The sequence below is a fragment of the Canis aureus genome, chromosome 34 (assembly GCF_053574225.1).
Source record: "Canis aureus isolate CA01 chromosome 34, VMU_Caureus_v.1.0, whole genome shotgun sequence".
Lineage (NCBI taxonomy): Eukaryota > Metazoa > Chordata > Mammalia > Carnivora > Canidae > Canis > Canis aureus.
Genome location: NC_135644.1, coordinates 16,196,614 through 16,220,638, shown reverse-complemented (window position 1 = coordinate 16,220,638; position 24,025 = coordinate 16,196,614). Strand labels below are relative to the sequence as shown.

The window sequence follows — 24,025 nt, the reverse complement described above, 5'->3', positions numbered from 1 at the left end:
GGAAACTGTTCTAAAATATTATTTTAATGACATTTCATTTATTTGTTTAGAATATAAGTTTGTGATTAGTTCATAGTTAGATTATAGGCTAACCAATCACAATATGGAATTAGGATAAAATAAGAGAAAATATTTCAGATCTGTTTTATCTTTGTGCACTAAGTATATTTATAGTGGATAGCTAATGTACATCTGTTTTAACTTTTTAACTTTTATTTCCTAGTATATTCATATGATAAACATTGTAGTGTTAAGACTATATTAGAAAAAATGAATATGAATAAACTTTATATGTATGTTTGCATTTTTTACAGTCAGAAACCAACTTAAGTAAAGAAATGGAATCTGTAATGAAAGATATCAAAAATACCACTCAGAAAAAATATAGAGACTATAGCAAGACTCCAGGTTCACCAGACAATGATTTTCTCTTTATGTACTCTGTTGCTAGGTAGGTATACATGGTATATACTTAAAATTTACTTATTATTAATAGTTGGTTTTTTTGTTTTATTTATGCCATTCATATTTATTTGAGTAAAGGATGTGTATTTTTATGGTGGTTGAAATTATGGCTAGTTTTAGAACCTCCTCAAAGGATCATAAAAATGTAGGTTTCCTTCATTTTCTGAAGTTTTTATCTTAATGAAGTATTGGGTGAAGTATTATTATATATTATAGAATATGTGGGAAAAAGTGTAATATTAACATTTTGGGACTGATGTCTACCTCAAAGCATGTGGCTAAACGGTATTGTTAAGAAATCACTGTTTAAGTCCTGTCAAAAAGTGATGATACTAAAAACAAAAACATTGTATGTAATATGTTAAATACTTTTAATTTTTTTTTTAATTTGTAAATAAGAAGATCTTATTTTGTTTGTTTTAAGCTAGTAAAATATATGGTAATATCCTATAGTTGTTAGAAAATCAGTTAAGGGAGACAGAGCAAGAGATCAGGCGTGTCTAAGCCTCTATTAGTAGCTGGCAGGGGGCTCAAGAAAACAGAGGTAAATACTTCTCATCTTTCAAATTAGGTAGGATTATTTTAATTGACTGAGTAGGCGTTCAATACCTAAGAAATAGTTCCAGACAGGAATTTTAGAAAACTTAATTGAATGAAAATGGAGAACCATAAAAACGTAAATAGGGAAGATACAGGCACAATCAGAAACTTGTAAACACATTCTGCCAGAATTGATGCTGTAGACTCCTGGATATCCCTAGAGGCATACTTTGTATTTTGTCCCAAATAATACTATAATAGTATTAGATTTAGATTTAGAGATTATATTTAGATTTAGAGAAATAATATAACTTGAATGTCAATATCTGTAACATATCTAATATGACTTGAGTGTCTAATACTATAATAGTATTAGATTTAGATTTAGATTAAATAATATATTTAGAGAACTAATATAACTTGAATGTCATGCAGCAAATTAGTGGCACACAGAAGTAGAACTCAGATCTCTGAGTCAAGGTTTCAATAGCTGTCCTTTTTCCTTCCCTGTATTCATCTTTTATAGGTCATATGAGCATGCAGTTCACCAGGGCCAATCCCTCTGCCCCATTCATGGAGCAGAGGATAACAAGAGTAAAGGAAGTATATGTAGTCTTTAGAACACAAGAAAAAAGGAACCAGAAGTGGGAAAATTACAAGCAAGTTAGAGCTCAAGATAAGGAAACACTAGTCTTTAAGAATGCAAATGTTGGACATGGCTTAATGTAAAAGGATCTAATGGATTGGGAAGTAACTTTCTAGTCTGCACATTCCTAAACTATTGTTATTTATCTGGAATACTTCAGGAGAAGAAATAACAATTAATTCAACATTTTGTGTCTGGAGAGTTACTAGCTGCATACTGTAATAAAATACATTTTTTTGTGAAAACTAAATTGAATATGATTTAATTTTACCCTGGTTTCAAGGTTTTAAAAAGCTTCTTTACAATATTGTGATAATGTAGAAAACTGAGATGAATGTAGACCAAGTCAGTTATGCCATGTGTATATGTGTGTGTACATATTTATGTGTATATATGTGTGTGTTTATATAGATCTGTATATGAGTGTGTATATATGTACATGTGTGTAAATACTATGTTTATGTTGCTTATGTGTTTATGCTTTTTATTTTCTTAGGATTGATCTTATAAGAAAATTGTGGTTGAATAGGAATGATTTGTCTATGGGATTTGTCTGTAGTATGATAAATCAAATAACTTGATTTAAATTAGTTTAGTGGAAGTTTTAGATTCCTGTTTTTTGAAAGTATAAATTCGTATTTTCTTAAATATATAAGTAACTTCTATAGCTTGCTGTGGTTAATAGACTTCTCAGGCCAACGTATTTTGGTTTTTCTCTTTTTATAGAGAAACAGGTACAGATATCAGATGTTATTTACTCTGGGTATATATAGAGAATCAAAAGATATGTTCTCTCCTCTCATTTTTCTCTGATTGCTAATGATAAACTCTAAAGCAACAAGATAATGCTTCTGAAAATGAAAGTATATAACCCTTAAAAAACTCATTATCCTTTGGTTAAAATTGCTCAGGCCATTGCAAAGTTCTCACACTGAGATTACATTCCTTCTATAAGTTTTACTTAGTCATGAAAAATAAAATAAAACAAAACAAATTAACTAAAAAATTAATAAAAATATGAACTTAGGGAAAAAAGTATGTTGCATCCTATTTGAATAGAATTTGATTTTCTCAAGGAAGAAATCAGGCCTTTATATATATCTTGTGCCTAGCATATAACCTTATTTCATAACTATGTTTGATTACAGATTATGATTATTTTCATGACTAAAAGGTAGGCATTAAAATATTTGGTAATATTTAAAATGCTTAAATGTTTAAGTGAAATATTTAGAAGTAAATTTATTTTGAGTTATTTAACTTTTAAATTAAATATTGTGATTCCTAAATGTACAATTCATTAGAATGTGCACATTTATTTGTATCTGATATTAGTAATTTGAGTGGAATACAACCCTTATTTCCAAGAGCTGAATTTCTCCTGACTGTGAATGAGTAATTTAGTTTGCTTTTTAGGGAACTTAAATTTTTTGATGTTTAGGAATAAAATATTTCTAATGGTTAAGTAGCTTATTATAAAGCTGTTAATTTTAATAATTGTTTTAGAGGGGTTGTTTTGGGTTTTTTGGGGGGGTGGTTATTTTGTTTTGTTTTTGTAGGGCAATACAGTATTTCTTTGTTTTTCATTTTATTTGCATGGTGAAGCCTTGGAGGATTTTTTGAGGGCAGCAGAGAAGAAATTGTTGAATAATATCTTTCTATAAAATTAATCAAAATTACTATATTCAAGTTTTATTGTATTTCCAAAAAAATGTCTGTTGCAAATATCAGTCATTCAGATGGATTTTGGAAGGTTAATTGGGGGAGGAAAGCTTTCTTCACCTAAATACCAATTCATTATTTCTTTATTGAAACAATAAATGACATTAATTTTAGTAATTGATTTTTCCAAGGATTTGGGCTCAGGTTACATATAGGCTAGAGGTATCGATGAGTGGCACTTGGCCAGTATAAAGTGAGAAACATGGAAACAGATAAAAAAATGAAACATAAGTAACTGAGATGTAGATGGAGAGACATCTTTAAGTCACAGTGGGCAAACTGCTCAGTAGAGTGAGTGAAACTTACTTTATACATTAGTTGCATTATACATTTAAACTTTATAAACTAAGTATGTTCAAAATAAAAGGAATGCTTGCTAAAATACCAAATTATGAATCCTTTTAAAAACCAAGAAATTCTTTGATAAAGCACCTCCCCTTTCCCCGTTTTTGTTTGACTGCTGGATTTAAGGGAATAGAAGGGTCGAGTCAAGAAAAGAAAGAGAATAAGCTACAAGGACTAAAGAGAATCTTATTGATTTCATACTCAAACAGATTGCCAGTTCCTAAGGTGCTTTTGAGCACTTTTGCTATGTACCATCAGGGTTTTAGAAGCTTTATCTGAAATGGTACCTGCTCTCCAGGAATTTACAGTTTAGTTGGAGAGACAAAGCCAATATATATCAATCTGTATAAAACAGAATGTGGTTTGTTTTAAAAAGATCATATTGAAAAAAAGTGCTATAGAACTTTAAAAGGGAAGATGAACAAGTTGAAATATAAAGTATGTGGTAATGTTTCTTTACTGCCTCAAGAAAAGGGAATTAGTTCTACTAACTCTTGGAAGAGTTAGAGCTTGAGTGAGTTTTATGTAATATAGGCTATGGTATGGGCAAAGATATTTTTTCTTTCTGAGATATTGAGTAACTTGCTCAACCAGTAGACCTGGGCCTTAAACCCACTAATACCAGTGTGTGTTTGAGTGTCTTTGTGTGTACATGTGTATACACATAATTTGTTTTTTAAATTATAGCTCTAAAAATAGAAGTTCATACCAGAGGAGGGTAGGGGGGAGTAGAAGGGAAAGCAGACCTTAGTCATGCAAAAAGAAGCTGGAGCATAGTTAGAGGAATTTTTATATGGCATATGTTGATGGGCACCAAGATAGACTTTAAGCAGTCTTTCTTGTTATTGTTTCAATTACAGAGATTTTTTAATTCTTTTTTTTCTTTCCAAACTAATTTGAATGGATTTGTGTTAGAAATATAAAAAGTAGAGTATGCTTTTCTCAGAGAACAATCTTCATTTTTATATCCATTCAGGAGAGCAGAAACAGAATATCATGTTGAAATTTTCTACAGTGAGGAAAGATCAGACATGGGGGCATATGATACTTTGTATGTTCTTTTCTCTAGCAAGTCTCAAAGGGCCAATTTTGATGTAAATGAAATAAGGAAAAGTTGAGGGTTAGGGCTTCTGACATTGATATTTTAAAGTCCTGAATTATTACATGATACTAACCCTTTGGATAGGTAGGGTTTTTGTTTTGGGGTTTTTTTGTTTCGTTTTTTTTAATGTCAGAAGGAATGTTTTTCAGGAGACTTTCTAACCATAACCTGAAATAATTAATTTAGATTTAGTAGTTTTCTTTCAAGTATTCTTTAAAATCAAATTCCTGATAACATGTTTGTCATCCTTTAACGTATTTTATTTGCTGATTGAATAAACAGAATTGTTCATGCATTTATATTTTAATGAATATTTTTGCAAACTGTGCTAAAATAAAAAGTTGACATTCTGGTTCTGACATTTGTTTGTGAGAATTGATCATGTTTCTGGTTAGCTCTTTTAAAAGTACAATCTAGGAAATCTTAGTTTTTATAAGAGAATATAGCCGTTAATTTTTTTCTACAGATTAGGCAACAGAAGATTTGTGAAAACAAAATATATTGATCTCATTTATATTCCCTTGATGAAGGAACACATGCTGGTCTCCGCTCGCTTTCTGTCCACTAATATGAAATCCTTGTCCCTGCTTCCTTGCTGGTAGGTTTTTAGAAGTTCAGTGAGCAATGCAAATCGCCTGAAGGGTGGAAAATTCCCTTGTCACACAGATGCCCTTATCAGCAGCAACCAGATGGAGCTCTGAGCAGGAACATTAGCAATGTTAAATTGCTTTTCCCCCACCCCAGTAGAGAGGATTAAAGCATTCCTTTAGAAATGGGTGGCGAATGTACAGACCTAAGAATATTAATTTTGTTAACACTTTGCTTGTATAAGTAAATATACGAAAATAATGTTTCAAAACATTTTATATTAAAAATACAACCCAAACCAGTTAAATTGTTTTAAGTAACACAGGATAATATTTTTCCTTGAATTCATTTGCAGAATAAGCTTGAAATTTTGCCTTTTCTTTTTTTAAGGTGAGGATATCTCACTGTTAGTGTCAAATGCATATCTTGGTTATAAATTAGTTTATTCAGTTTTAGTTGTGGCAAAAAAAGTGTGTTAAGTTTATTAATATTGTTGAAATAAAAATACAAGCATTTTATCACTTAGAATTCTCATGTATTCTGGCAAAATTCATTGGCTATTTTACTTCATTGTTTTTGAGTAAATCTTTAGATTTTGCATCAATTTGATTTTTAAAATGTCAGTTTACTAATTATTACTAATCTGTAAGCTAATAATTGCTAAATATATTATAATTTCAAACCTATGTGAACTTTATTGATGTTTAGCAATGTCAGTGGTTGCACGGTATACTTTAATAAAACTAATTTTAGAAGTCTATGGAAGAGACTACTACTGTTAATGATAATGTGTTTTTCAAAGCTATTTTGATGTTAGTGATTTTGTGTAATATTGATTTCTAGTTACCATTTAAGCTCCAGTGAGTGATAACCATTTCTCTGATAGAAAGTTGGTATGCCCTTGTATTTTATATGACAGTAACCACTCAGTGGCTAACAGTTGGGTATAAACTCTTTCATCAGATTCATGTACAGGTTTATGAAATGTGTTGCTGTTCTTTTCCTTAAGGCCCAGTTTTTAGTATTTGCCAACATTTGGGATTGCGCAACAATTATATCATGATGTGCAGTTTTGCAGGTTATAATATGAACATATAATATGAACATATAAGGTTATAATATGAACACATATTTATTTCTAAATATCAGATAAAATATTATTACAGATATTATGTAAGCTATTCATAAAGCTCTTCAACTTTATTATTTAGGTTGACTCAGACATATCAGTAACACAAATTAAAAGGTGTTGCTTCAGCCTAATTGAGATATATTTAAATGCTTTACTTACAGAACCAATTTGGAACTTGAATTAATTCATCGGGGAGGCAATTTGTGTTCAGGTGGTGCAAGCACAGCTGGCAAAAGGTCTTGTTTAAGTAAGTAGTAAACAGTGCTAAATTTATAACATTTTATTTTAAAAACATTTTTAATTATGTCATTTTTGAAAGCCTATACAGGCAAAGTGATCTTTTGATGTAGTTTCAAATCTATTTATGTTATAAATATTCAGTTTTAATGGTGATTAATGTGTTTTATGGTTAATCTTATACTTCATAGAATCATATGAATATTTAGCTCTTTCTATACTATGATTACTCAGTGTGAATAAATTCCATACCAATAGATCAGATTTACATTGGCTCAAAATTAAACAATATAGTATTCTTAGCTATAAAAAGTTATCTTCAAACTTAAATTCTTTTAGAAAAGTTGTACATTGTCTGGATTTAAGAAAATATTTTTATAAATAATTTGTGTTGCCTACAGATTCCTGTAATAGATACAGTGCTGTTGTTAATTAATGAAGGTATTTGTGCTGTATTTTGATGTGAGCATTAAAATATATTAAAACTATGGATGTTTGCTTTTATTAATGAATATACTTTATATTGTAAAATGAGCATGATTCTTTAATACTTTTTGTAAGTGTAAGTTTGAGAGAAGTTTTATTTGGAACTTAATGTAGATTTTTCATGAGCATGATTTTGAAGCTATCACTATTTAGCCAACAAGAGAATTAATGTGAATACTAGGGGTAATGTTAATGTCAGGTATAGCTAGTTATTGGTCCCAAATCACTGGAGTTAAAATGTTACCTTAACATAATTGGTACAGGAAATAAAAATTGTTTAAAATACATAATATTTTCTTCTGAAAAATGAATATATTTTCTTAAGTGCTAAAAATATTAGTAATTAAAAATTACCAACATACAGATTTTTCAAAAATATTCATATTATTGTGAGAATATGTATGTGATTTTAGGATGATTTCAAAGCAAAGCTCTGAAGTACTTATTTTACTTTATTTATATTTTTAATTAATTAATTTTTAAGTGAGCTCCATGCCTTTCAGTGGGCATGGAGTCCAGCATGGGGCTTGAACTCATGACTAAGATTGAGACCTGTGCTGAGATCAGAAGTTGGATGCTAAACTGACTGAACAACCCAGATACCTTTTTTTGAAATTTTTAATGTTAAGGTACAAACTTATGTGAAGTTTCAACTGAGTTACTTTTAAAATTCTTACTAGTTGTATTAGATTTTGATATCTTATTTTGGGTTATCACTTGATTCCTAGAAATGTAAGGTTTTGGAAGTTATTTTTTACTGAATATTTAGTATTTACTGACTTTTGTATATCCTGAAACCATACATATACTCAGTCATTTAGTATTATGTTTTAAGGGAGAAGTTTTAAAATTTTAAAACTCCTTTAAAACAAAGGAGTTTTAGCTTCTAGACTGTGTGAATTAGCAAAAACTGTAAGTTCCCTTATTTAAGTTACTTTTTCTTATTAATTTGTTCTTAATTGTTGTTTGGCATTGGCTATTAATATTCCAGAAACTGTTATATTAGAAAGTATTTAGTAAAGGAATTTCAGTTTTATGTTAAAAAACTCTACTTCATTTTTTTTTTCCTCTGAGGTACTTAAATTTATCCAGAGACTTGTAAATAATGAATTTATTCAGAATCTTAAAAATAGTAGTAAAAAATTCTAGCAGCAACTACTTCAATTATCATCCTTAATTTTAATTTCAATTATTAAATTGTTACTTCCACTTTCTTTTTATTTTCTTCTATGAATAAGCAATCATAATGTGCCGGTATAGAAAAGATCCTGATGAAGATCATCCTAAATCTAAATTTAATATGATTTTCAGTTTTCTTTTTCTTATGATTTATGTTAGTCCTTTTTTCCCCCAACCTTATTGAAGTATGATTGACATATATAGTTGTATATATTTAGGTTGTACGACATGATGGTTTTTATTTTTATTTTCCATATGATTTATTATTCAATTGCTTATGCATTATTTATCCTAATGTAGAATATATTATATGTTGTATAAAATTCCACTGTTTTGCAAATGTAGAAATAAACTTAATATATTTGTTATTTACATAAGCCTAACTCAAACCTGATTTGTTGAAACCAGAACTTAAATTGATGGTGTGTCTTAGGACCTTAAATCAAGTATTTCATTTTTTCCATCTTCTAGTAGAACTTTAATGATATTATTAAACAAAATTTCTCTCTTTTCTCTAGAGACTCCTCATAGGTCAGTATTTTCCTGTTTCTATTTATTGCTCTCTGTTTCCTCTTAAATATCTCATTTTTAAAGTCTTTTTATCTTTTCATAATATTTTGAGGAAAGAGTAAGAAAATGTTCCACTAATTAAGCCAATGATATGGAACTTACACTTTGGAATAATGTTCCATTACAACTTCCTGATAAAATTGAAGGTTAGTCAAGAAAACATAAATTTTGTCAAGAATGGCTTGAATAATGCCTGATAGATCCTTATGGATAGACACATACGTACACACACATACAGGGAGAGGGGGAGAAGATTGCTCTTTCTATAACAATGAAAGCGAAAAATATTACTGGCCAAATTTATACTGAAAAATAAAATAAAATTGTAGTAGAACAGTGTCATTCAGCACTTACATGTTCAAATTTTTTAAGTATTGAAGTAAAGTGACCAGTATCCAATCATAATAAAAGTTTATTCCTAAATATGTATCTGGGAAATCTTCCAAAGTAAAAAATGAGTAAAAGTAACAAAGCAGCATACTATGGTATTTTAATAATACCTTACATTTGTAGTTTTAAAGTTTGTGAAGTACTTTCACATAAATTATTTAGTCTTCGGAACGACCATGTGAAATAGGTGTTATCTCTTTTTCATGGAACAGGAAACTGAAGCTCAGAGTGATTGCCTTGCCAAGTCATACAACTGGAAAATATCAGAGCTTGCACTTGAACCCAGCCCTTCTGACTGTAAATTCAGTTATGTAAGACATATCCCTTGCCCTTAAGTATCCCAAAGGACATAAATTTTTAAGACATTTTACCCATGGACTTAGTAAAAAACATCTTACTATATACTGTTGCCTTGGGATCTTTCCAGGCTATACCCACTAACACTTCTATGATTTTATATTTTCTTTTGTTAACCTTTCACTGAGATTCCTATTTTTGTTTTGGGCCACTCCTTCAGATATTTTCTCAAGTCCTGATTCCTTCTTTCTTGAATACCAGTTGGGTTTCCTTTTATTTTTCACTAGTATACGACTGGTTCCCCCTTGTTTGAGATCATATTTAGCTGGTAAAATCAGTAAGGCTTTTGAACATGACATGGCATTTGAACAAGACTATAAAAGATAAGTGAATTTAGGATTTTTGTTGCAAATTGGTATATACACTAATAAATACCACCAATTTTGTTAGCAATAGATGTAGGACAAAACAGATGCAAAAATTGAAGGCATGACCTTTTAATAAGAATAATGTTTTATTAAAATTAGTTAATTTCTTTATTTAAGTGATTTGAAGGTAGATATGGAGCACCATAGATTCCAATGAAGTTAACAGGCTTTCAACACTTTTTTGCCATGATGATCCTAGTGTATTTCTCAAGTAGAAATTGTTGAAAACAGTGGCTGGGGTAGGAGTGGAGGGAAGAGATGTCATTTGATAAATTGTTAATATTGAGGATAGTTTTTAAAAAATATCTGTCTTTAGGTAAACAACATCTTTCCGTATCTTTGGTTCTGAGGCTATCTGCATATTACTGTAGTTTAAGAAGCCACAGTTCACATTACAAATGAATTTCATGATTTTATAGAGAGATTAAAAATCAAACTTTAGTTGAGAGGTTATGGCAGACCTTTCCTTTGACATTTTCATTGCGGGGCTCTAACTTAATTTTGATATAATTTATGATCTCATCAAGAAATGATGCATGTGGTGAATAACTGCCCCTATTTGTTATTTATAGGAAGCAATCCAGCTTAGATATATGCAGGCAATTTAAAATAATTTTAATTGCTTGAAGAATGAATTTTTGTTGATTTCAGAGTTAGAAGTACTATTTGATGTTGACTTCATCCTACTGTAAGACTGCATGAAGATATTGTTGAGTAAGATCACAAAATTCCTTCTAAGTAGTTTGACCTTGTTCTCTAACAGTGGTAAAATTCTGATATCTATGGTTTATTAAGGTTTATTCTTAAATTTAAAAATTATGAATCCTACAAATGAGTTGAATCACAATTTTGTTCTATTCTTTTTGCTACCCCGTAAAATTTGGTGGAAAATTTGGTCACCAAATCATTATAACAGTCAAAATGTGTAAATTAATATAAAAAATATAGAAATTGCCTCCTAATTGTATTCTTTATGAATAGGCAGATGATTTAGGAGCAAGTTGTTTTGCCTCATGGATTCTCTCTTCCTTGTACCCAAACAAAAGATTGTTGTAAGAACTCAGTGTCAGGTCTTCATACCTTATAAATTTTGATGTTACTATTTCTACTGTTTCAACACTACCTTTATCAAATTTGTGTACAGATATGTGTGGGTAAGGAGACCAGATGCAAGATAAAAGTTAATTTTTAGTTCAGCCTTTTTTTAAAGGGCTTAACAGATGTTCTATTGACCTGTTCAGAGATGAGATGAGATCAGAATGGGATTTATTCCCAAAGATTGATATAGTTTATCTATTGGGAGCAAAATACATTGTTAATTTGGGGAGGCCTGGATTAGAGGGATAAGGGTATGTCTTAAAAATCTGAGCTAAAAGAAGTGGCTTTCTTCTTTAAAGCCATTCTGACGTTTCTATGTTTTGTGGCCAGGTAGCCAAACCTTCCTTAATTTATTATTTGTATATTCCAGGAACTAGGTACCACAGTTAATAATTTTCACTATCAGGGCATAGGGGTCCTCAAATCTTGTTAGGTTTAGGGCAGGGCATCTCTTTCTTCTGCACTATGATTAGAACTCCTGCTCCTCAGTTTTAAATGAGGTACTCAAATAAGAACTGGATTCAGGGATCCCTGGGTGGCGCAGCGGTTTGGCGTCTGCCTTTTGCCCAGGGCGCGATCCTGGAGACCCGGGATCGAATCCCACGTCGGGCTCCCGGTGCATGGAGCCTGCTTCTCCCTCTGCCTGTGTCTCTGCCTCTCTCTCTCTCTCTCTCTCTCTCTGTGAGACTATCAAATAAATAAATAAAAATTAAAAAAAAAAAAACTGGATTCATGGAGTGTGTCCTTTTTGGCAAGAAGGAAATTGGGATTCCTAAGAACCAATGTTTTCTTTACCTTTCCTATTACTACCTATGTGTAAAAGCAGATTTGTACCTCTCCCCATATTGTTCCAAGCAATGTTGTAAATGTAAAGTGGTAGGGTGCCAGTCATTTAAACCTTAAAAGTAGAAGGAAAACAGTTCCATGAAATTAATACTAATGCTATGATACTTGAGGTGACCAGAGAGTGATAGCATAATGTGCCTGGGAATAGAGACATGGGAACTCTGGGAAGCAGGAAAGCAGGAAGGTACTAAAGATAGCTTTTTTCTTTCACATTTTCCCATGCTCACATGGGGGAATAAAACATCTTCTAAGCAAAGCTCTGCTTATTTATCCCCAAACTTGTATGTGCCTTCATTGACTAGAAGCAACATAGGATACAGTGCTGGAAGGAGCATTGAGTTGTAAGATCTGGATTTAGTCCTGTTTGTTATCTTTTGGACTTTAGGAAAGTCACCTAATTTTTTGCCTTATTGTGAAAATGGGGATGATGATAGCTGTGCTGACTATCTGACATAACTATCGTGGTTAACTTAAGAATTAAATGATACAAAATAAAACAAAAGTATATATACACATCTATGTATATACATTAACATCTAGTTTATATATGAAACTGAAGTATTTTATATATATTATTTTCCTATTACCAAATTTTTTCTTGACCCTTCAAAATTCCTACCATGATTGATACTTTCTTCCCTGCTCTGCCTTACATGGAGTGATGAGGAATGGAATGGGGCAAGATGAGTCAGCTCCTGTGGCTCCATGACGTGAATTTCCTGTTTCTTGGGAACCAGAGCTGCAGATCTTCCTTTCTTCTTAGAGTTGTTCCCAGACTTTATTTGAGGAGCCTTTTCCCATCTTTCTGTAGCTAATTTCTTGGGTGTGTAGAGGAACTAGGGTTAGCTGACTCAACTCTAAAAGGAGTATACCTACACCTAGTGTATTCACCTTGGATAAATTGGTCAGAACCATTTCCTTACTTTGGTAATTTATAGAGAAATTGATATTTTTTTCACCCCTGTGGTAGTTCAGAGAATCATTTGGCTAATTGTTTTTTTCATTGACAGTTATTTAATCAGGGATAACTGCACTGATAGGACTAAAATCTTGAATGATCTGAAACACAGACGCAGTTAAGGTTTACTATAAGTAAATTTTAACAGTGGTACAATTTAACATGGAACCAACTTATGAAAGTCTTTATTAGGACAACTCCTTAATATATATTTCTGTCTTAATGACATGAGTTCTACTAAGAAGTAATCTACCAGTTTTAGATTGCTGGTTATTTTAATATTGATAAAGATTGAAGGAATTGTTAAAACTTACCTTTTTGTTCCAGCTAAGAGTTCTTATAATTAAGTCATAGGGTGTTTTTTGTTTTGTTTTGTTTTGTTTTGTTTTTTAAGGACAAACCAATCTTTCAGTGGTGTTTTCTGTTTTAGTAAGGACATGTCTGTCTTGTGATGAAGCACATTATAATGCTTTAGACTTGTCACAGTTATAAAGAAGTTGATTTGGTATTACAGAAAATAGAATTCTTTGTCCCAAGTGAGTTGTCAGAACAACCAACAGGGGGAAGAAGATGGTGGGAGCAAATAGGTCAAGCACTGCTCTAGTTGTTAGAGTTGAGAGGTTAGTCTCTTTGGGGCAATAAAATTAGAGCTGATTAATTGGCCTACTTCTTGGTTACTGAGCCAGTGTGTCATTATGACAGAAAAGGAAGAGTATAAATCCTTCATGAATTTTGTGCTTATATTGTATGATTTTTTTATAGGATTGCTGATTCATTCATAATATTCAGCATACTTAAACAAAATCCTGCTATATACCAAGCACTACGCTAGCCTAGGAAGTACAAAAGAGGAAAGGACACAATGGTCTTCTTCAGGGAGCTCTCACCATTAACGGGAGAGAAAAACCTGTGAAAATAATTACAGGACTATATAAGAAGTAATAAAATAGAATTAACTCAAGGTATAGATAATGTATAAAGCAAGGAATGGTTACATCTGTCTCAGTTATGGTATTAGTGAAAACTTTACAGAGGACCATTTGAACTAGCTCTTGAAAGATGAATCAAGTTTGCCTGGAGAATAAGAATGTACTATTCTAGGCTGAGAGAACAGCTTGCAGAGACAGAATGAGACAACATGACACACTGGGGAATACTTGGAAAGAAGAGGAAAGAAGGTTAAGAAATAAAAGTTAGAGGTTAGCTCATGAAGGGCTTTCAAAATCTGTTCCTTCAGTGGTTTACCAGCCAGTTATAAGATAATGTGATGGACTTACTGTTTCCAAGGATTGGGAGAGAGTGAAATGAAAGGCATGAAGCTGAATGAGCATTCTTGAGTAATCCAGTTGAGAAATGATGTAGCGGTGGAGTGAAGCAGAAGAGGATGGATCATAGGAGGTAGAACCTATAGGATTGATAATCAGTTTGCTATGGAGGGCAAGGATGTTGGATTTGAGTTCCCAAGTGTTTTGTTTTGTTTTGCTTGTTGGTTTTGGGTTTTGTTTGTTTGGTTGGTTGGTTGGTTTTTTGTTTTCTGTTTTTTTGTTTTTGTTTTTGGTTTTGGTTTTTTTTGGTGTTTGTAAGGGCAGTGATATCATTCCCCCAAATAGGAACTATAAGAAGAACTGAACTTTGCAGCCCAGATAACATTGGGCTATATAATCAGTTTATTTTTGGATATATTGATTTTGCGGTACCTTTTGAACATTGAAGAGCTAGAGAAATTTGTGAATTGTAAACTTATAAGTAGACATGGAAGTTAAATTTGTTGAAGTAGTATGTGCAGAATGAGAGGGAAGAAAGTGAACCAAAGAAGGGCTCCTTTTTCTTTCCTTGTGGAGAATGTTACCTTTTAACGTTTAACAGAGGAAGAACAGGTAAAAGTAACTGAGAAGCAACTAGGGTAGAACATGTAAAAGTAACTGAGAAGCAACTAGGGTAGTACCAAAAGTTCAGGGGAAGAGAGAGAAGAGACTTAAAAAAATATATTTTAATATTTTTTATGGAGTAGTTTTATGTGGAAACCTGATATTTGTAATGCCATAATTTCTGATTTTAATTGTGATATCTCAAGTTTAGAAATATTAAATTTATTATTTGGAATTTATTCTTGCAAACTTTATATGTATATATATATATGTAAGCACACCTACCTACACACTACAGATATATGCTATTACTATAACTATTATTGCTATATAACAGGCCAGAAAGGTGGTATTATTCCTATTTTACAGATAATAAAACTAAGGTTTTTTGTCCAAGAACATATGATCAGTATAGAGCTTGGATTCAAACCAAGGATTTGGCTCCTACTAGATAGTGGTGCCTCCTATACATATGTTGAAATCTAGTACACCTCTAAATAAATTTAGTGATGTTTCTCATTTCTGAAATGCTTTTATAAATGTGGTTCTAGAATTTTAAAACATGTTGTTCCGGAAAAGAAGTTATCTATTTTTTTTTTTTTACTGTTGTTATTCAAGATTGGCGCCTGCCTTTGGCCCAGGGTGCGATCCTGGAGTCCCGGGATCGAGTCCCACGTCGGGCTCCCGGTGCATGGAGCCTGCTTCTCCCTCTGCCTGTGTCTCTGCCTCTCTCTCTATGTCTATCATGAATAAATAAATAAATCTTTAAAAAAAAAATCAACTTTTAAAATATCATACAAACAGTTGATATTTAAGATGTTTTTGGGGGTGCCTGGCTGGCTCAGTCGGAAGAGCATGCAACTCTTGATCTTGGGGTTGTGAGCTTGAGCCCCGTGTGGATGTAGAGATTACTTAAAGAAATAAAACTTAAAGAAATGTTTTCCCATTAGTTTTAGTTTTTAACTTTTTGATTATGACGTAGGTTCTCTTTATCCTACATCTACTACTGTCAATATTTGTTTTAGTATAAGAAATATTTTTACTGCTAAATGAGAGTTTATTCTTATTGATAGATAGCCCTCAGACTAAAATTTGAAAACATAGAATAAATAATGAAAGGTATTGATTGTTATTTGGCCAATTCTCTGTTTCCTACTGAAGTTACTTGCAATTTCTAGCATTGTTTTTCAAAGATAGATGTACCTTATTAGATATTCTTCAGCTCCAAAGTCAACAAAAGACTCTTGTTATATATTGTATTAATAGCTTTAGAAGATACCTCATGGTTACAGCATCAGTTTTACATAACAGTGGAAAGGAATTTTTTCTTTCAATCATAAAAACCCCCAAGGAGAGCGAGAGTGGTAGAAATAGCAAGGAAGTAGCAAATCTTCAACTGTATTCTTAGCTTTTCCAGTAAGTAATAAGGTGATCAGGCAAGGTTCTTCCTTTCTTTGGGTCTTTTTCTTCATCTGCAGAAATGAGGACATAGAAGAGATGAAAAAGTTTCTTCAACGTTTGTATTTCTTTAATTATGGTAGAGGTCAGAATAATAGACAAATTGCAGCATTTTTTTTCTATGCCACCATAGTTTCAATGCAAAACAAGTTAGTAAAATTGCAACTTATATGCTTTTGATTAAATCAGAAAAACTCCCTGATAATTGACTTTCATCATGAAAGGAAATACTAAAAACAGCTCTTTAATTCATTTAATACCTATGTAAAAAAATCTAAAACTCTTCACCTTGCAATTTGAGTTAATATTTTTCCATTCAAGGAATTCCTGTTGTTTTTTTGTTTTTGTTTTTTAAAAAACACTTTCAGGTTTTAGACACTTTTGTTATAAATTATGTACTTGGGAGAAACAATCTTATGTGGAATTGAATTGAAATAAAATGACCAGTATATCTTTCATCATTTTATTTCTCTGCTGAAAACATTCCTGTTGTCAGTGGTATTAGTTGAACCAGTTTACTGAAAAAACTGGAAATTTGGGAACCTTAACTGGTCTCAAAACTGGGGATAACAATATTACCTACCTGGTAGAATTTTTGTGAAAAGTAATTGAGGTAATCTATATTAAATGATTTCAAAATAGCGCTTGACATGTAACAAATACTCAGCTAATGTGGACTATTAGTAGGATGAAGAAATTTTAAGAAAGGCTTTATACTATACGTTGACTTACAGCATGAGGTGAAGCAGGTTAAGGTATTTACATTCCATTTGTTATAGAGAGATGAGATTGAAACTTACAGTTATGTCCAGTGTTAAGATTCAGTTCCCCTGCCCACCTCCTATTTTCTCTACCTGCTCCAGAGTGGAATACTTACTTTGTTCATCTTATAGCTCTCATATGTCTTACAAAAGCTTCCCCAAACCACAGCTACTACTACTATTACCCCTTCTACTGCTATACGACCCCACACAAAAATCATATTGATGGATCTTAAATTAATCTAAAATATATTGATTTCTAAGTTAGTTACCTTGAGAAGTAAAACCTTGTTTCGTTTTGATTATTTTAATTTAGAGAATAAGTGACAATATACTTGTGTTATTTGGCCTTTTTTCTGTCTGATTATAAGAGTTAATTTTAGTCATATGTCAGAAAGTATTATCTGACTTTCTAAAAAATGACTTTTTGAGTCACATAGGTTTTTGAATATTTGTGACAGGATAATCTAACCCATTCCTTATCATTTTTGGCACCAAAAAAGGACATGTGATATGAAAGTAAAATTTAGGATTTTCTTCTGAATGATTTAAAAAAAAATTTTTTTAAGGTTTTATTTATTTATTCATAGAGACACAGAGAGAGAGAGAGAGGGGCCAAGACACAGGCAGGAGGAGAAGCAGGCTCCATGGAAGGAGCCCGACATGGGACTCGATCCAGGGTCTCTAGGATCACACCCTGGGCTGCAGGCAGCGCCAAACTGCCGCACCACCAGGGCTGCCCTGATTTTAAAATTTTAAAGAAAAAGTCTTTTTTCCCCAAATGTCATGAACAGAATTTTGTTGAAAGCTAAGACTTGGGACCAAGCTGGGTGGCTTGGCTCAGGGCGTGATCCCGGGGTACCAGGATCAAGTCCCACATTGAGCTCCCCGTGAGGAGCCTGCTTCTCTCTCTGCTTATGTCTCTGCTTCTCTCTGTGTGTCTCTCATGAATAAATAAATAAAATCTTAAAAAAGAAAAAGAAAGTTAAGACTTGTAGATTATTATAGCTTAGACAAAAGAAATGAAAACAGCTGGAATAATTGTTAAGTAATATTGTTTTATTTCAGTTTTTTTCTTCATGTTGAATCAAAAGATAGTGAAGTCACAATTCAGTCTAAAGAGGATACAGGGGAAGATATTACATAAAGAATTTCATCTAACAGTGATTTATGTCGATGTCATTGTCAGTATCACTCAGATTAGGGTATTGATAAGAGTAAATCATCGTTAGGAGATGGCCACAAGAGTGCCAATTGTCAAATCTGATGCATAAAGCCAAGGAAAAGTAGGTCTGTGACAGGAGACGAGGAAGACAAACCATTCCAGTATTAAGATTGAGCATAAGGTTAGTCCAGATTCCAGTAGAAATTATTTGGATATATATTTCAGAATTTACCTTAAAAGAAAGTGTGAAGTAGTTGATACTTAAACTCGGTGAATTATAATTAGGAGGATGGAAAATATTTCCATATGAATTAGCTAGAAATTTTGTCTGAATTTTGCTCTGGAAGGATTACGTGAACTTTCTAATTACCTTTTTTTCATTTTGTTTAGATCAGCTGTTCCATGTATTAGCCTTGCACATGCGACTTTATAGCATTGATTCTGAGTATAATCCTTGGAGAAAGCTTACGCAATTAGTAGAAGAGGTGAACTCACAGTAAGTATTATTGAGAGATTAAAGTCAATTAAAACTGTTTTTGAGAAACAGGTCAAGTATTAAAATAGTAAAATTCTTTATGAATGTGTGAATTTTCCTTATTAAACACAGATATATTAAAAAATAAAAAATGTTTACCATTATACTTTCTGTAAAAATCGCCTAACAATTCATACCATCTGAGAAAATGTTTAAAAGAATCCCATTAATTTTTATGCAGTTAAAAAGTTTGAATGGAGGTGCACAATGGCTGATTGCCCTTCTTTTTATGTCAAAATTGATCAGGGGGTTCAGGTAACCTTAGTCTGATCCCTTTACTGTAAAGTTCCCCATCAGTCACACCCAGTGTTGTAACCCCTGATGATTCATTCCTGCCTAAATCTGGTATTTCATTAGGTACTTCAAAAGAGTGATTTAAAACAAAACAAAGCAAAATCTCACTTCTGATTTATTAGCTAGGAATGATTTTTTAATTTATGGGATAACTTCCCCATATCATCTATTTGGTTACCCTGAAGATGGTATTGGTATTTGGTAGGATGAATGCTTGATTTTTCCCAGTTTATAAATTTCAAAGAAAATGAATTGATGCTGTAGCAACTTCCAGTGGTGACCAAAAAGTCGTGGTTATTTATTTGATGATCTTATCATTTTTATGTATTTGATGTGTTCACTCCATTTTTGCCATTCCTCTTTTCAGTGCAAATTGTCCTACTTTATTATTTTTATCGAAGGATAATTGCATCAAAGCTATGTGTATATCATAGACATTCAGTATTTTTGTACGTTACAAAATGATCTCCACCATAAGTCTAGTTACCATCTGCCACTATACAAAGTTACTGCAATATTATTGACTATAGTCCCTATGTTGTATATCCCCATGACTTATTTTATAACTAGAAGTTTGTACCTCTTACTCCCCTTCACCTATTTCATCCATCCTCAACTTCTTTCCACTTTAGTAACCATCAGTCTGTTTCCTCTATCTGTGAGTCTATTTCTGTTTTGTTTTGTCCGCTTGCTTGTTTTGTTTTTTAGATTCCAAATAAGTGAGACCATACAGGATTTGTCCATCTGACTTAACTTCACTTAGTGTAATACCTTCTAGGTCCATCCATGTTGTCACAAATGGCATGATTTCATTCTTTTTTATGGCTGCGTGTGTGTGTGTGTGTGTACACACACACACATATTTGACATCTTTTATCCATTCATCTATCGATGGACACTTAGGTTGCTTCCATGTCTTGCTATTGTAAATAATGCTGCAGTGAACCAGGGGTGCATATATCTCTTCACTAGTGCTGGCAAGATTGTGGAGAAAAGGGAACCCTTACACATTGTTAGTGTAGCCACTATGGAGGTTCTTCAGAAAATTAAAAATAGAACTACTGCCGTATGATCCAACAATTCTGCTTCTAGGTATTTACCCAAAGAAAGTGAAAATACCAATTCAAAGACGTATATATTGCTCCCTTTTAGGTTAGTGAGAATCCCTGTGTATTTTTACATGATCCGAGTAGTCTTTGATAATATCCTTGCTTTCTGGCACAGTAAGTTAATGTAGGCTTATTTTGTACATTTTACACTCTCTACCTGGCATCAGCCATTTTTCTGTGTAGTTCCTTTTAATGGGAAATGGTATTTAGAGATCACAATCAGGATGATAAGGGGTATTATCATAATTATTTTTAGGCTTGTAGGCCATTCCAGTGGACAGAGCTAGGATCTCTCTCTCTCTCTTAAAAAAGATTTATTTATTTTAGAGAGAGAGACAGAGAGAGAGCAGACAAGAGGAGAGACAGAGGGGGAGGGAGAATGACAAGCAGACTCTGTACTGAGTGTGGAGCCAGATACGCGGGACTTGATCTCAGGATCAAGATCATGACCTGAGCTGAAATCAAGAGTTGGTCACTTAACCAACTGAGCCACAGATGCCCCAGAAATCAGTCTCTCTCTCTTTCTCTACTGAGAAAAAGATCTTTAGTTCTTACTGGTATTTGTAATTCAAATGGTAGATTGCAAAGTTATATTTTATTTCTTAACTTTTTTGTCATGTGCATCTTTTTTCTCTTATTTTGAAAATCTAGGTTCACAATGATACTACCTTTATTATTACTTCCATCACCTACAGTATAACTATAATTATTTTTAAAATGCTATTACTACTGACTCTTAAGTTCTTTTGACCTAGAATATAGGGATATACAGGCAAAGTACTGTTTTTAAGTCATTTGAAGTAACTTTTATTCTTGTGTTATGCCATCAACTTGATTTATAGTGAGACTCATTTGCCTTAGTATTTAAAGATTGCCTTTTTTCCCCTTGATTCGTTAATCTTAATTTTATAAAACTTAAATTTTTCCTAATGAAAAACTATGTGATCAATTCAGAGACCTCTATCTTACATTCATGCCTGTTTGCATTTCTTTTTGGGAACTTTTTATCTGTTGCCCACTTCTAAACATTGAGTTTTTAGTCTTTTTCCTCTTCATTTAAAAAACATGTTTATGGATTATGGATATTGGCCCTTTGTATTTATAAGTTGCAAATATATTTCATTAGATTGTCAAATGTGTTTTTACTTTATGATTTTTTTGCCATCCAGTTTTTTTAATATAGTGGTATTTATTAATCTTTTTAATTATTAATTCTGCCATTTGACTTACCTTCACTCAGGTCTTACCCCACTCCCTGATTATAAGGAAATTCACTTAGTTTTTCTTTTCCTATCCCTTTTTTTAATTGAGATATAATTGACGTACAACATTATGTTAGTTTCAGGTATAATGAAACTAATTACAACATAATGATATATTTTTATATGTTGTGAAATGATCACCATAGTAAGTCTAGTTACATCTGTCACTGCACATAATTACAAACCTTTTTCTAATGATGAAAATTTTAAAGATTTATTCTCTTAACAGTTTTTAAAAAATATTTATTTATTTATTCATGAGAGACACACAGAGGCAGAGGGAGAAGCAGGGAGCCCCATGAGGTTCTTGATCCCGGATCCCAGGATCACGCCTTGAGCCAAAGGCAGACACTCAATCGCTGAGCCACCCAGGTGTCCCTCTCTTAGCAACTTCCAAATTTACAACACACTATTATTAACTATAGTCACCACGCCATACACTATACCCCCATGACTTATTTATTTTAACCTGGAAGTTGATACTATTTGACTACCTTCACCCATTTTGCTCACTTACCATCGACCATCTTTGACAACCACCAATTTGTTCTTTGTATCTGTGAGTTCATTTCTTAAAAAATATTCCACATGTAAGTGAAGTCATATGATATTCGTCTTTCTTTGTCTGATTTATTTCACTTAGCATAATGCCCTCAGGGTCCATCCTTATTGTCAGAATGATAGGGTTTCCTTCTTTTTATGGCTGAATAATATTCCTCTGCGTGTGTGTGTGTGATATTTTCATTATCCATTCATCCATTGATTGATACTTAGATTGTTTCCATGTCTTGGTGATTGTAAATAATGCTGTAGTGAACATGAGGGTGCATATATTTTTTTTTGAGTTAGTCTTATTTCCTTTTGATAAATATCCAGAAGTGGAATTGCTGGATCATTTGGTAGTTGTATTTTTAACTTTTTGAGGAACCTCCATACTATTTGCTATAATGGCTGTACTAGGGATCCCTGGGTGGCGCAGCGGTTTGGCGCCTGCTTTGGCCCAGGGCGCGATCCTGGAGACCCGGGATCGAATCCCACATCGGGCTCCTGGTGCATGGAGCCTGCTTCTCCCTCTGCCTATGTCTCTGCCTCTCTCTCTCTCTGTGACTATCATAAAAAAAAATAATAATAATAATGGCTGTACTAGTTTACATTTCCACCAACAGTGCACAAAGGTTCCTTTTCTCCACATTCTTGTCAATACCTAGTTTTTCTTTTTGATAATAGCCATGTTAACAGTAGTGAAGTTATATCTCATTGTGGTTTTGATTTGCATTTCCCTGATGATTAGTGATGCTGAACACCTTTTTAATACCTGCGGGTCATCTATGTCTTCTTTGGGAAAATGTCTGTTCAGATCCTCTGCCCATTTTTTAATTGACTTGGTTTTTTTTTGCTATTGAGTTGTATGAATTCCTTGTATATTTTGGATATTTACCTCTTATCAGATGTACGATTCTTCTAATACATCTATGACTTCAGTTTTTACATTTAGATCTCTATTTGGAATTTATCATATCTGATATGAGAAATGGATCCAATTTTATTTTTTTCCATATAGCTACCAGATGTTCTATTGCTTTGCCTTCCCTACAATAGTATATTAAAAAATATATATATATATCAAAAAAAAAAAGGAAAGGAAACAAAGGTGAGAAAACACTGTTTTCTGGTGTGGAAAGATCTGCATCAAAGTACAATGTTAAGAGATAAATACAGGAGAAAAAAATGTGTACATTATGCCACTACTTGTATAACCAAGTAGGGCTCAGAAAATTCATTTGTATTTGCTTGTTAAAACAAACCAGACCCATACATGGCTGGATAGTGAATTTATAGCAAGCATAAATGGCACCAAGGAACAGTAAGGGAAGCATAGACTTTATAATAAATAATACTGGGTTAATTGGATAGTTTTATGAGAAGTAATTAATATTGACCCCTATCTCATACAGAAGCTACTCACATTTTGCCCATTGTTTCAGAAATGTCCTAGAAATGTAAATGAAGTGCACAGAAAATTCAAGATTGTGCTTGAGTTTATTATAATTTAATGAATTCATAAACTATAAAAATGAGATCAAATATGAGGGGGAAAAATCAGGTGTCATATCTCTTTAATTTCCTTTAATCTAAAATTGTTCCCAACTTTTTCTTTGTCTTTCAGGACATTGACTTTTTTTTTTTTTTAAAGAGTTCAGGCCAATTATTTTGTAGAATCCTTCAATTTGTTGTTCAATCCTTTCTGTTCAGTAGTTCTTATGGTTAGATTCAGGTTATGAACTTTTGGCAGAAATACCACAGAAGTAATCTTTTTAGTGTATCATATTAGGAGGTACATGCTGTTGATTTGTGTTGTTATTGACGATAATGACTCTGATCACTTGGTTAATGTGGTATCTGCTGGATTTTTCCACTGTAAAGTTATTGTTTTGTCCTTTGTAATTAGTAATTACCTATGTTTTCTGGAGAGATACTTTGAGGTTATGAATATGTTTTGTGTGTATGTTTTGTGTTTATAGACAAAATTAGCAAGCTATGAGT

The 24,025-nt window shown here is 32.4% G+C and overlaps 1 protein-coding gene across 7 annotated transcripts in view; it reads left to right on the top strand.

The window, feature by feature from the left end:
- The window catches only part of UBR3 (ubiquitin protein ligase E3 component n-recognin 3), a 225,892-nt gene that overhangs the window by 148,863 nt on the left and 53,004 nt on the right, over positions 1-24,025 (top strand). For 6 of the 7 annotated variants that reach the window (XM_077883157.1, XM_077883152.1, XM_077883155.1 and 3 more), the window contains 3 exons: positions 315-451; positions 6,702-6,787; positions 18,672-18,777. In XM_077883157.1, coding sequence (XP_077739283.1) covers positions 315-451; positions 6,702-6,787; positions 18,672-18,777 — 329 coding nt within the window. Of the gene's footprint in view, positions 1-314; positions 452-5,286; positions 5,419-6,701; positions 6,788-18,671; positions 18,778-24,025 lie in introns of those variants that run through there. The other variant, XM_077883156.1, reaches the window with a different exon arrangement.